The sequence below is a fragment of the Emiliania huxleyi genome (genome assembly GCF_000372725.1).
Source record: "Emiliania huxleyi CCMP1516 chromosome Unknown EMIHUscaffold_21, whole genome shotgun sequence".
NCBI lineage: Eukaryota > Haptophyta > Isochrysidales > Noelaerhabdaceae > Emiliania > Emiliania huxleyi.
Window position 1 is genome coordinate 157181 of NW_005200507.1, and position 12626 is coordinate 169806.

A 12626-nucleotide genomic window follows, 5' to 3' on the forward strand; every position below is an offset into this window, starting at 1 on the left:
CTTTTCAATTCTTCGCATTGCTCTCGCGCGGGTGGTGCTGCTCCGAGCAGCGATGATCCTAGCAGCGATCGCGCTGACGCCGGTCGCGTTCCAGCCGAGGCTCGCGTCGAGGAGTGCGCGGTCGCTGGCACCGTGCATCTCCTGCTGCGATTCGCCGCCAACCACGCCGCCGCGCGAGCGCTCGACCGAGGTGGACGCACGAGGCTTTGTCGTGCCACAGGCACGGGAGGCAGCGCGTGGCTCCTGGCCGCTTGGCCCGACTGCTGAGCGTGTCGCCTCGTGCAGGTGGGCGACGTAGTCAAGATGCCCTCCAAGTGGCCTGGCGAGTGGGAGGTCGCGCAGGTTGACTTCGTCCAGGCGGTTGGCTCGCGCTCCACCGTCGAGGCGCGCGGCCGCACTGCGCGAGTCCGCCCGTCGCCGCTGCTCCAGCCGTCTCCCTTCCCCGCCCTGCAGGTGGACCTGCTGCCGCTCAAGAGCATCGGCGACGGTCTCTACCGCCTGTCCGGCCGCAAGCCGGCGGCGGTGCGGGCAGACATCGCAAAGCTCGGCCGGCTCGACTCGGAGTACGTCCGAGAGGCGGGACGACTTCGGCGGCCCTCCCTCCGAGCTGCGGCCTGGCCCTCTCACCCCGTCTTTTCCGTCGCCAGGTGGACGGCTACCGAGTCGACGAGAGGCAGCTGCAGCCCATCGTGCCGCGCCCTGCCCCGAATGAGGAGAGCCGCGCCGCTCGGCCTCGAGCAGCTCCGCCTCGGGGCCGAGGCCGAGCCATACCCCCTCTAGGCGACCACGCAGCTCGGCCTCGAGGAGTACGCGAAGCTAAAGGCGACGCAGCCTCCTCCGCCCCTCACCCCTCCCGCCCCTCACCCCGCCCGCCCTCTCGCCCCGCCCGCCCCTCGCCGCAGGCGGAAATCCTCATAGAGGCGGCGCTCGTCGGCGCCGCGGGCGCCGCGGTGCACGCGCCACACCAGCTGCAGCCGCCTCTCCCTCGGACCCTCACCCCGCAGCCCCTTCCCTTGCACGCGCAAAGGTGTGCTACGCCGCCCTCGGCTCAGACGGCGCAGCTGCCTTTGGGCTCGGATCTCTTGCCGGCTGCACCTACCTCGCCCTCCTCTCCACCGAGATCGACATGGCCCGCCGCCTCCCCCGCCCCGCCCCCCCCGCCCCTCCTCCCCTCTCCGAGCCAGCACCCGCGCGTGGCCCTCCTGCCTCCCCCCGACTAGCCTCCCTCCCCCACAGGTCGGGCCGAGCGGCGAACCGCCTCCAAAGGCTCGACGCCGCCGCCGCAGTCTGCGCACACCCCCCTCCCTCCCTCACCAGCCCCCTCCCCCTCCGCCACAGGCGCTGCAGATCGCAGCAAGCGGGCGGCTCCTTCTCCCCGTCGCGCTGATGGTCGGCCTGACGGCGGCGCGCGGCGGCGGGAGCGCGACGGCTTTCTCTCTCCTCCCGAGACACCAGCCGACGGCGCACCGGAAGTTGAGTTGCCGTGCTCGTCTGTCAGGCCCTCTCGCTCCTCCCGCGCGAGACTTTCTTCGCCGCCGCAGCCGGCTTCCTCTCGTACAAGGCGCGAGATATGGCGAGATATGGGGAGATATGGGGAGATATGGGCCGGCTTCCTCTCGTACAAGGCGCGAGATATGGCGAGATATGGGGAGATATGGGGAGATATGGGCCGGCTTCCTCTCGTACAAGGCGCGAGATATGGCGAGATATGGGGAGATATGGGGAGATATGGGCCGGCTTCCTCTCGTACAAGGCGCGAGATATGGCGAGATATGGGGAGATATGGGGAGATATGGGCCGGCTTCCTCTCGTACAAGGCGCGAGATATGGCGAGATATGGCGAGATATGGCGAGATATGGGCCGGCTTCCTCTCGTACAAGGCGCGAGATATGGCGAGATATGGGGAGATATGGCGAGATATGGGCCGGCTTCTCTCGTACAAGGCGCAGCCCCTGCCCGCCCTCCCCGTCTCCCTCCCCTCGCACACTCCCTCCGCTGGGGCGCTCCCCCCTCGAGACACGACACCGCGTGCCTCTCGGCTACCTTCAGGCGCCGCTGCTCGCAAAGCAAGTCGCGCGCGGGCTGCAGGACCTCTCAGAGTACCGGCCCGCAGAGGACGACTCCGCCTCGCTCGCGGGAGGAGGAGCGCTCTCGCTCTCGCTCTCGCTCTCGCACTCGCACTCGCACTCGCACTCGCCACACGCGCCTCGCCACACACGCCTCCACTCGCCTCCCCTCCCGCGCCTCCCCTCCCGCGCCTCCAGGCTCGCTCGGCTTCGCGGTGCGGGCGCTGCAGAGGGCGGGCAAGGAGAAGGCGGAGGCGGCCGCCGCCGACGCGAGCAGCGGCGGGTCTGAGCCTCTCGCGCCGCAGCAGCTGGTGCCTGCCTTTGGGCGAGCGGCGCGGCCTTGCCCCTGGCCCGACTCTGCACTCCGAGCTTGTGCAGGTGCTCGCCGGCCCGTCCGGCGTCGGCAAGTCGACTCTCGTCGCCGCGCTGCTGCAGGCGCGCGAGGCGAGGCGGTGCCGCCCACCGCCCCTCCGCCGCGGCAGGCCGCGCTGCACCGGGCTGTAGGCGGAGCCTGATTTCTTTTGTTGCTGTAGGCGGAGCCTGGCCGCTTCGGTTTCTCCGTCTCGTCGACGACGCGCGACCCGCGCGAAGGCGCACTTCCCGCCGCCTCACCGACAGACCCACCCCCGCCGGCACCGAGAGGAGGAGGTCGCGCGAAGGGTCTTGTCCGGGGCTGTGAGGTCCGAGGCTGGGCCTCTTCAGGCGAGGTGGAGGGCGAGGACTACCGGTTCGTGTCGACGAGCGAGTTCGACGCGATGGTGGAGCGCGGCGAGTTCATCGAATGGGCGACCATCGGCGGCCACCGGTACGGCACGACGGTCGCGTCGGTGCAGGCGCTCGCAGCCGAGGGCAAGGTTTGCGTGCTCGACGTCGACGTGCAGGGCGTCGAGGCGCGCGCCGCTGGCCTCGGCCGTCGCACAGGCTCCGCCGCGCGAGGTCTCTCAAAGCAGTCCCGCTCCCGAAGGCGATCGCCGCTCGCTCCGACTTGCGGCCATATTGCGTGTGGGTCGCGCCGCCTTCGTTTGGCGCGCTGCGAGAGCGTCTGACGGAGCGCGGCACCGAGTCGGAGGAGGAGATTTCGCGGCGAGTGTTGCGCGCCAGGGAGGAGATCGAGTTCTCCCTCACGACGCGCTGCTTCGACAAGGTTGGCCCCACGCCAGCCTCTCCCGACACCTGTCGCACCCATGGAGCACCCGCACGGCCTCCCAGGTGATCGTCAACGACGATTTCGACGCCGCGAGCCGAGAGCTGCGCGAAGCCGTCCTTGAGGCTCTCGCACCGTCGGCTTGAGTCAAGTTTGCTGCGCGGCCTGCGCCCTCTGTGGCGCTCTCTGGCCCTGTCCAGTGTCACGTATATGTGAACGGATCAGAAACCCTGTCATGAGAACAGCGTGGTATTGTTTTAAACACAAAAGCCTCTCATAGATCATGGGTGACCCATAGCATACAGGATACACACAGCTTGGTCCGGCTGCCTCACAGCCACGGCGGAGGGGGCGAGGCGTTTGGCACCTCGCCCGGGCGCGGCCCGTATGCGATCTCCCAACAGTCCGCGTCCTTGCGCGACTTATTGCCGGTTGGGTGTCCCGCCTGCCGCTTGAGCTTGACGCGCTTCGCTTTCCTCGCGAGGCGGCGGCCCATCGGCATCGAGGGGCTCTCCTCGGCGCTGGTCAGGCTGCTTGTCCTAGTACTTGCCAGGCTCTGGTTCCACTGCCGCACGAGCTCGAGGAGGCGCTGGACGACTCGCGGCTGCTCCGCAGACAACTCGACCATCTCCTCAGCATCCTAAAGGGCCGCAAGGGAGCGAGAGGCGAGGCGTGTCACCGATGGCTCCACCGGCGGGGCTCGCGGTAGCCTTCGACTGCCACACGGCACTGCTACTGCTTTGCTACACGGCACTGCTGCTACCCGCCGCCATGGCAGTATGGTGTATGCTACTGCTGCTCGCCGTCTTCAGGTTGTACAGCTCGAGCATCGGCCCGCTCGAGTTCCCGTGCCGCTCGATGTACATCTGGAGCCGCTGCTGCCGCTGCCGCGCGCTGTTCCGCAGCTTGTGCGCCGATTCCGCCGCCGGCTCCGGCGTGCCGTGCGCCGGCGTGACGCGCGCGTCGGTGTGCTCCCACGAGCCGACGTGCTTCACCACGGGGATGACGTGCAGCTTCCACTTGCCCGACCGCACGCTGATCACGTTCTTGTCGCGCCGCTGGCGTGCACCGTAGCCCCCCTTCCAAAAGATCGGACGCTCCGCCGTGCGGTCGCGCGCCGCTCGCGCCGTGAAGACGGCGCTCATCGCCTCGCCGTCCTGCCTCGCGCCGGGCGGCGTCATGGCGCGCAGCAGCGGCGTGAGGCCGGCGAGGTCGGCGACCGTCGGCAGCAGGTCGAGCGCCGAGACGACGGAGTCGCTATCGACGTGCCCCGCCTGCACCACTTATTAATTATTATTATTAAATACTTATTAATTATTAATAGTCGCTGTCGACGTGCCCCGCCTGCACCACTTATTAATTATTATTATTAAATACTTATTAATTATTAATAGTCGCTGTCGACGTGCCCCGCCTGCACCACTTATTAATTATTATTATTAAATACTTATTAATTATTAATAGTCGCTGTCGACGTCCCCCGCCTGCACCACTTATTAATTATTATTATTCAATACTTATTAATTATTAATAGTCGCTGTCGACGTGCCCCGCCTGCACCACGCCAGGCCAGCGCACGAGGAGAGGGACGCGCACCCCGCCGTCGTACCTGTGGGGGGGGGGAGGGACACAGAGGCTTGCGAGCGGGTGGGGCGCGAGGGGGCGGTGAGGGGAGATGAGGGGCAGGGGGGGGTCGGCGGGCCGCGGCGCACTGAGTGAACTTGCCTCCGCGCAGCCCTCCCGCGTAGCCCATCAGGAACGGGCTCTCGCCCGCAAAGGTGAGCGGCGGCCTCGCGGCGGGAGGGAGAGCCTCCACCCGCCTCCGCGCGCCTCGAGGCAGCTGCGGCCCCTTTGAGACTACCGCGGGTCCGTGGTCGGACGAGAAGAGGACGAGTGTGCTCTCGCGGAGATGGAGGCGGTCGATGGTGGCGAGGAGGGAGCCTGTGCGGTGCGGAGGGGCGGTGGTGCGCCACGTCGGCGTGGGGACGGCGGGCGGCGGGGGGGGGGGGGGGGGCTAGGGATTGGGGGCCAGGCTCTTAAGAGTAGAGGTCTCGACGCGGTACCATGCTGCGCCGGCGCATCCCTCGATGTGGCGGCCGAGGCAGCGCGTCGCGACGGCGCGAGAGGCTGTGGTGCTCGTGTGAGAGGTGTGAGAGGGGCGTCTAGGCGGGCGGGCGGCACTTTTTCATCGTGACGTCGATCTGGATGCCGAGCGAAGCGGCGTGGCGGAGGCGAGAGGCCATGTGCTCCGAGAAGCGAGCCAGGTCAAAGGTCTGCGGGAGCCAGTCGGTGTCCAGGCCTCGCTCGGCCGTGAGGAGGTCGCAGTTGAACACCGGGTCGTGCCTGGCAAGGGGGGGAGGGGGGGGGGGTCGCACGTGTCGGCCCAAAGAGCCGCCCTCTCTCCCACCACTGCACGGGCATGCAGCCGCGCACGTCGAGTGACCCCACACGTTGGCGTACCACGGCCGCGCGGCGTGCCTCTCGACCCACCGCTCCGCCGCGTAGTAGACCGCCTCGTCCCTCCCCCGCCCCGTGTACCGCCTCGCCTTGCCTCTCCGCTCCTCCTCGGGCAGGGCGCACGGAAGCTCTTTGCCGGACGAGACGACAGTGTGGATGCCCAGGTGCGTCGAGCCGTCGTCTGCCCGCCGGGCCGCATAGTAGGGTCGCTCCGGCCCGAGGTGCCACTTGCCGAAGTGAGCGACCGCGTACCCGGCCGCGCCGAACACCTCGGTTAGCGCCGGCGTCCCGACCGCCGCGAGCCCGAGGCCGAGCCGAAACTCAAACGTGGCGGGGTGGCGGCCGCTCATGAGAGCGGCGCGGCTGGGCGCGCAAGTGCAGCCCACCACATAGTACTGGCGCAGGCTGGTGCCCTCCTTAAACAGCCGGTCAAGGTTTGGCGTCCTCGCGTAAGGGTGGCCTCCAAAGGCAGCCAGGTCGCCGTATCCCACGTCGTCGCCGAGCATGAGAAGCACGTTTGGTGTGGCGTTGCCGGGCCGAGGGTACGCCGGCCCGCGCGCATACGGGCTGCTGGGGTAGCCGGCGGGCGGGGGTGGCAACGCTGCGGAGCGCCGCCAAGCACTGTTTAGCAGCTTACAGGTGAGAGCCTTCGAGCTGTTCTTCTTCGACTCCGATCCGGCGGCGACAGACAGGGCGTGGAGGAGCGTGCACCAGCAGAAGAGGCGCATGATCGCGGGGAAGAAGCAAGTCGGTTGCTTCTCGATGAGCGGGCGCTGCGGAGGATCAGTCAGCCGCCATAAAAAGAGCAAGAAGAAATTGCCGTTATCGCGTCCCCACCTTCCTTCCTAGACTAAAAAACCTGCTCGTGCAGGTGGGGACCCTGTCCTTCTCCCACCCCTCGTTTGGCGTGCCCGTTTTATTTATTTATTCCTTCCTAGAAAGAGGGGCTCCCGGGAATCCGGGCAGTGTGACGCACATATCTTTACCTCCCATACGTGTGTGTAAATAAATAAAACCGACACCTCTACTGTGAAATGTGAGATGGTGGGTAAAAAAGAAAAAATCCCTCTTCTTATCTTTTACTTTTTGCCCCGCTCCAAGAATGGAGACAGAACCCACCCGTACACAGGAGAGATGGGACTGCGTCCCCCCCCGCTTGCCCTGCCTGCGCAGGATAGCGTGCCCCGATAACGGCGACACTTAGCGAGGGTCACTGCGCAAGGAGGGGTGCGAAGCCTTTTCTTTTGTCCTCTCGTGAGATTAATCATGCAATCCCCAGAGAGCGAGATAAAAGGGATAAAAATAAACGCAATCCGATACATTATCAGCCAATACGCCGACGACACCACCCTCCTACTCTCCCCCGGAGACCAGCCCGCAGTGAACAGAATCCTCAAACTATGGGAGCTAGCAACGGGCATGAAAGAAAACATAGACAAAAGAGAGGGCCAGCTGCTAGCAAAATTAAATAGGGAACGAAATAGAGCCCCGACGGACGTAGTTCGCGAATGGCTCGCGGATGGCAAGACGATCCGCGCACTAGGAGCCCCGATGGGAAACAGCTTTAACATCAAAGAATGGTGGGAGACACGTTACCGCACGGTTAAAACTAGAGTCGCCCTCTGGCCATCACTTCGAAGGCTATCCCTCACGGGGAGGAACACACTACTACAAAGCATATTCTATGGATCCTTCAGATATTGGCTGTATTTTCTGGAAATGCCCGAGAGTGTCACCAAATTAATCGAATCCGACGCCAAACAAATTCTCTGGTCGACAGAGCCGACTCTACGAACAAACGAAGAGGGCACCGAAAAGAAATCACGACGATACATACACGAGCGCGCCAGCTATCTCCCGATCAAGAAGGGCGGAGGAGGAATTATGCACTGGGCGAGCCACTGCGAAGCCTTCTACGCACAGTGGATGATACGCTACCTCCATCCCCGCAAGGCCCCATGGAAAGAAATAGCGGACCTCTGGCTATGCGAGGGCACACTGGGCAGAGGAGTCATTGTCTCGAATACCGATCTCACTGACACGCTCAACGCTATACCAAATACCGCCCCCTACCTCCAAAGATGCCTCAAATCCTTCATAGAGCTCGAGATCCGACAAAACATTAAGACGGCCGACCACCGACTCCAATCCGAACCGCTATGGCACAACTGGAGATTCGAAATTCAGCTACCTGAAGCGAGAGCCGAGATCTGGAGAGAGGACCTCGGAGTAATTCACTTTTACGACCTCCTAGACACACAAAGCGACCCTTCAAAAATAAATAGAAAACGTCAATACCTACACGTATTAATCGCGTGCGTGTGGTTGGTTGCCTCATACGTACCCACGTGTCACGTATACGGATTATGGATCTCCGCCGGTGCGCCGCGGCCCGCGGGGGGGCTGGGCGTCTTCGACGTATCACGTATCCGCATTACGCATACGTCAGCTTCACCGCAAAGCTTTGCCCGCGGGGGACGGATCGGTGCAATGGCCCGCGCGGCGGGTGCCTTACGTACCACGCGTCACGTTTACGGATTACGTATCTCGCCCCGCGCTCCCCCGAGCCCCCCCCCCCCCGCTTACGTATCACGCATACGCATTACGCATTACGTATTTTTCATCCTTCGTAGTCCAAGGCAATGTTACAAAGCATAAATGGTACAAAGACAATGGCAGTGAAGTGCCAAGAGAGACACCTTCTCCGCCGACAGTCATCTCAAACAGTTCCCTCGAGGTCTCACATGACCCACACACAGCAGATTGCAGAGCCGCGCGGGCCTCGGCCGGGCCAACTTCGGGCGTATTTTCCGTTTTTCCGGAAAATAACGGAGAGAGGGGGGGGGGGGGGGCTACGGGGGCGGCTGTCGAGGGCTATGCCCGAGTCTGTTGTTACCAGCGCACAAACAATCCTAGCCAACTTATGGCAGCCCTAGCGGCAGCGCGAACAAAGTTCGTGCTCGAGTATGCGTAATGCGTGAGGCGTAACCCCCGTTGGCCGCCACTTCTCACTCGAATCCGGAATGCGTTTGCGTAGTACGTGGTGCGTAGGCCCTCTCCGACACCTTGGGCGTGCGAATGCATCAAGCGTATGCGTAATGCGTGAGGCGTAACTCCCGTCGGCCGCCGATCGGCCGAGAAGGTGGATGCAGAAGACAGATTCGTAATGCGCAAGACATTTGTAGCTCCTTCAGGCGCCACTTGGCTCGGGCACGACACCGAAATACGCGACGTCTGGCCGACGCACTAATGGATCGCGGGCGCGTATTTACATAACATGGCCGATCTGTGCATTCTGGGCGACTACATATGCGTAGCAGTACTACTCACCTCCCTCCTTCTCGCGTGAGCACCACCCTGAAGCCCGCCCAGCACACGCACCCACGCAGCACCGGAGAGCAGCTGTTCAGAGCTGAACCGCTCCCTCTAAAGCCGTAAGAATAGCCTAAGTCGAAGGAGCATCATCAGTCTCGCCCACCTCGCTCGCTGCCCACTATCATCGCCGCCCCCTCCCGCTTGAGCCGCCGTCGCGGCCCTCGCAAAACCGGCACAACCGGGGTACATTATTATTTTCTTGTGGAAACCGAATAGTTATCCGATTGCGGCATGCAAACTCACCTGCCCGCCCCACGCGCCCGCTCCTGCAAAAGCTCCTCCAGGCACGCGTCCACGCCGGCCACGCCCCGCGTCTCGCACCGCGCCGCCTCCTGCTCGAGCTGCGCCCTCTCTGCCCTCGTCAGAGGGACCTCGGGCGCCACATCCGTCCGCTGCAGCAGGCCGGCGTCCGGGGAGGGGCTGAGGAGCCCGCTCCCGAGGGCGAAGAAGATGAGCGGACCCAGCAGGAACAGGGCGCCGGCAGCGAGCCCAGAGAGTTCCACTGCAGCCTCCGGCTCTGGGCCCTCGGTTGTGTAGCCCCACGCTTGGCGTGCTCGGGACACGCCAGCAGCGCGCAACTCAGCATCCCGCTGATCGCGAAGTTGCGTTTCCTCCTCCCGTGCGCTGTCCTCTAGGCGCTCTAGGCGTGCAGCAAACGCAGCCGCGAGGTCCGCTTCCGCTTCCGGTTTCTCTGCCAGCAACACTGTGCTGCGCCCGGCGCGGAGAGCCAGCGGTGGCGCGGCAATGCGGAGGGTATGGCAGGAGACAACGAGAGGCATCCAGACGATGCCGCGCATCTTTGCGAAAGTGAGGAGTCTTCGCCGCCGTACCACTCAGTGTGTGGTAGAGTTCGGAGTGGGCACACACAAGGCCGACGCAAAAAGAATTTAACTGGGCGCACGCACTGGCACTAACACTAAGAGGGGAGCTCGATAGACTCGAGGGGCCAGGATACGCCGCGAGGAGGACGGAGTTGCGCCGAAAAAAGGCGAAAGAAGCCGCGAGAACAAGGGACCGGCAGGCGGCGGCGCCGCAGGACGAGACAGAAGAGAACGACGCGACAGAGGAGGAAGTGACAAGGGAGAGAGCGACGAGAGTGGGACGGCCGCGAGGTGGCACGAAGGTTGAAGCGAGAATCGGAGAGAGACTGCGAAGGGAGATAGGAAGAGGCAGACTCCCTAGGGTAGGCGACGGCTAGCGCATCACACTCCTCTCCTTAAAATCCCTGTGTGTGGTGGCGGCGTGCCGTTCTCCCATCCCTCCCTTGGGTTGTCTGTTTTCTTTCTTTCTTTCTTTTTTTTAACACTAAACCACAGTGCGCGAAACGAATTTTACCATGAAACTCCCTCGCGGAAAAAAACTAACGTCCGCCGGCCAAACGGCCGCATCATCACCAGAGACACGAAAGGTCGCCGCCTTCTTACGGTCCGCTACTCCACCGCTTCTTTGCACGACCCTCCCCCGCACGACTCCGCTTCGGCTTCCTCGCGCCCCCCCCCTCGCCTGCGCCGCTCGCCTCCCGCCCCTTGCGCTTCTTGCTGCTCTTCCCAGCCCCGCCCGGCGCCTCGCACGCCAACGCCGCTGCCTTCTTCGCCGCCCTTCTCTCCGCCTTGCGCGCAAGCCGCCTCGCCTCCTTCCTCGCCTCCTTCTTCGCCCTCCGCTCCTCCTCGCCCTCGCCCTTCTTCTCGCCCTCCTGCACAGCGTCGCCGCCGTCGCTGGAGCGAGCCGCCGCCCTCCGCACGGCCTGAGCGCCGGGCACCTCCACCTGGCTGCGGAGGAGAGGCAGCAGCAGCGAGACGCGCCTGCAGCAGGAAGGGGGTTTGGGGCGGTGCTGTGGACAGCGGGGGTTGGGGCACGGCGGGGCACGGCGAGGCAAGGCTCGTAGGGCCGCGGGCAGGAAGGGTGTGGCGGCAGGAAGGGTGTGGCGGCAGGAAGGGTGTGGCGGCAGGAAGGGTGTGGCGGCAGGAAGGGTGTGGCGGCAGGAAGGGTGTGGCGGCAGGAAGGGTGTGGCGGCAGGAAGGGTGTGGCGGCAGGAAGGGTGTGGCGGCAGGAAGGGTGTGGCGGCAGGAAGGGTGTGGCGGCAGGAAGGGTGTGGCGGCAGGAAGGGTGTGGCGGCAGGAAGGGTGTGGCGGCAGGAAGGGTGTGGCGGTGGTTCGCACTCGTCGAGAGGAGCGCCCGCGGCGGCGGCGCCGAGGTGCTTTGAGAGGACGGAGAGGCGCTGCCGCGCCAGCCTGCCCGAGAAGGTGTGGTGCAGCGTCTCCCACGTCACCTCGCTCTCGTCCTGAGCGCCGGAGGCCTGCTCACGGCTCCAGCTGTGAAGAGGCGCCCCTCCCTACCTCGGGGGCCCGCCCCGCCTGCCGGCGCCTCGAGCGCCTCGAGGAGAGCGACGTCCTCCCCCGGCCCGACTCCCGGGCGCGACAGGAGCGCGGGAGCGAGCCGGCCAACCCACGCCGTCCGAAGGTTGTTTGCGGACCGGCCCGGGAACTGCTCCGCGATGGCGTCCCAAGGGAGCCGCTGGTGCGCCGCCGCCACGTCGCTCCGAGCTAGCCCCGCCCCCACCCCCGCCCCAGCCACGTCGCGCATCGCGGCGACCGCGGCCTCGACAAGTCGCGTCAGGCGCCGCTCCTGTTCACAGCTGCAGCCGTGAAGAGGCGCTGTCCACGCCTCGACGAGTCGCGGCGAGGCGGCGCTCCTCGTCGAGTGAGAAGCGGCCAAGGGAGGCCGAGGTCGAGTAGTGCCTGTACTGCTTGTGGCATGCGGCGGGGGAGCGGCCGAGCTCCTCGCCTGCAAGACACAGCGTTGACGTGTCACGGACACGTCCTGGACGGAGAGAGGCGGCCGAGCCGAGCTTTGCCGACGTCGACCCACGGCACGTCGGCGTCGCCGAGCTGGCGGAGCAGCGCGATGTCCTCGGCCGTCCACTTGCGCGCCGACGTCCTCTTGTGGTGCACCGCCAGCACGCGGTTGCGGATCGCAGACAGCTTGCGCGACGGCTCGCCCCTCGCCTCGCTCTCGCGGTCGTACAGCTCCTTGGTCGAGCTCCAGACGCGGTGGCGTGCGCGGCTCTCCTCGCGCCGCTCCCTGCTGTCGGCGGCCTCCGCCCCCGCCGCCGCCGACGACGAGCCGGTGCGGAAGAAGCGGGCGAGGCGGTCGGCCTCGTCTGCGCCGGGATAGTAGTCGGAGAGCTGTGTCGAAAAGACCCGCCAAACCAGCGCCGCCTCGCTGTCCGACCACTTGCCCTCTCTACAGTCAACGTCGCCCGTGTTGGTCTGGCCGTCATGCCTGCCCGCACGTGGGCCGTAACCCTTCTCGCGCGCAGCACCCTTGAGAGTGCGGAGCGGGACAGGGATTGCGGCGGAGGCAGTGGGCGCGGCGGCGCTGGTGCCGCCGCCCTCCAGTCGGCGAAGCTCAGCCTCCTCGATGACGTCCACGTCTGCTGCGATCCTCTGACCCGCCCTTGGCATGGCGGAGAGGCGCGGTGGGCACAACACGCGCGCACCTGCGATGGGGTTGGGCTCCTTTGGCGGATAGGTGGTCTTTCGAAACGAGAATGGCGAAAACAAGGGCTTTTGCGCGGTGCACA

At 65.2% G+C, this 12626-nt stretch overlaps 3 protein-coding genes across 3 annotated transcripts; 1 reads left to right on the forward strand and 2 right to left on the reverse strand.

Moving 5' to 3' along the window:
- Positions 1-33: 33 nt before the first annotated feature.
- EMIHUDRAFT_449943 (hypothetical protein) lies at positions 34-3357 on the forward strand (the record flags this gene model as incomplete). The annotated part of the gene is made up of 17 exons (XM_005780716.1): positions 34-220; positions 286-384; positions 454-576; positions 648-713; positions 781-822; positions 903-950; positions 1028-1129; positions 1237-1266; positions 1339-1428; positions 1499-1561; positions 2051-2100; positions 2300-2378; positions 2446-2519; positions 2601-2632; positions 2770-2942; positions 3032-3211; positions 3277-3357. Exons 1-17 carry the CDS (start codon positions 53-55, stop codon positions 3355-3357), a joined length of 1500 nt encoding a protein of 499 aa, XP_005780773.1. The 5' UTR covers positions 34-52.
- A 597-nt stretch (positions 3358-3954) lies between these two features.
- Positions 3955-6430, reverse strand: EMIHUDRAFT_463079 (hypothetical protein; the record flags this gene model as incomplete). Its single annotated transcript, XM_005780717.1, has 5 exons — positions 5645-6430; positions 5393-5554; positions 4924-5001; positions 4808-4820; positions 3955-4485 (listed from the first exon to the last, which is right to left on the reverse strand). Exons 1-5 carry the CDS (start codon positions 6394-6396, stop codon positions 3955-3957), a joined length of 1536 nt encoding a protein of 511 aa, XP_005780774.1. The 5' UTR covers positions 6397-6430.
- A 3930-nt stretch (positions 6431-10360) lies between these two features.
- Positions 10361-12507, reverse strand: EMIHUDRAFT_421212 (hypothetical protein; the record flags this gene model as incomplete). Its single annotated transcript, XM_005780718.1, has 5 exons — positions 10361-10845; positions 11203-11339; positions 11408-11668; positions 11736-11827; positions 11898-12507. The coding sequence occupies 5 exons, from the start codon at positions 12505-12507 to the stop codon at positions 10464-10466; spliced, it is 1482 nt and encodes a 493-aa protein (XP_005780775.1). The 3' UTR covers positions 10361-10463.
- Positions 12508-12626: the final 119 nt, after the last annotated feature.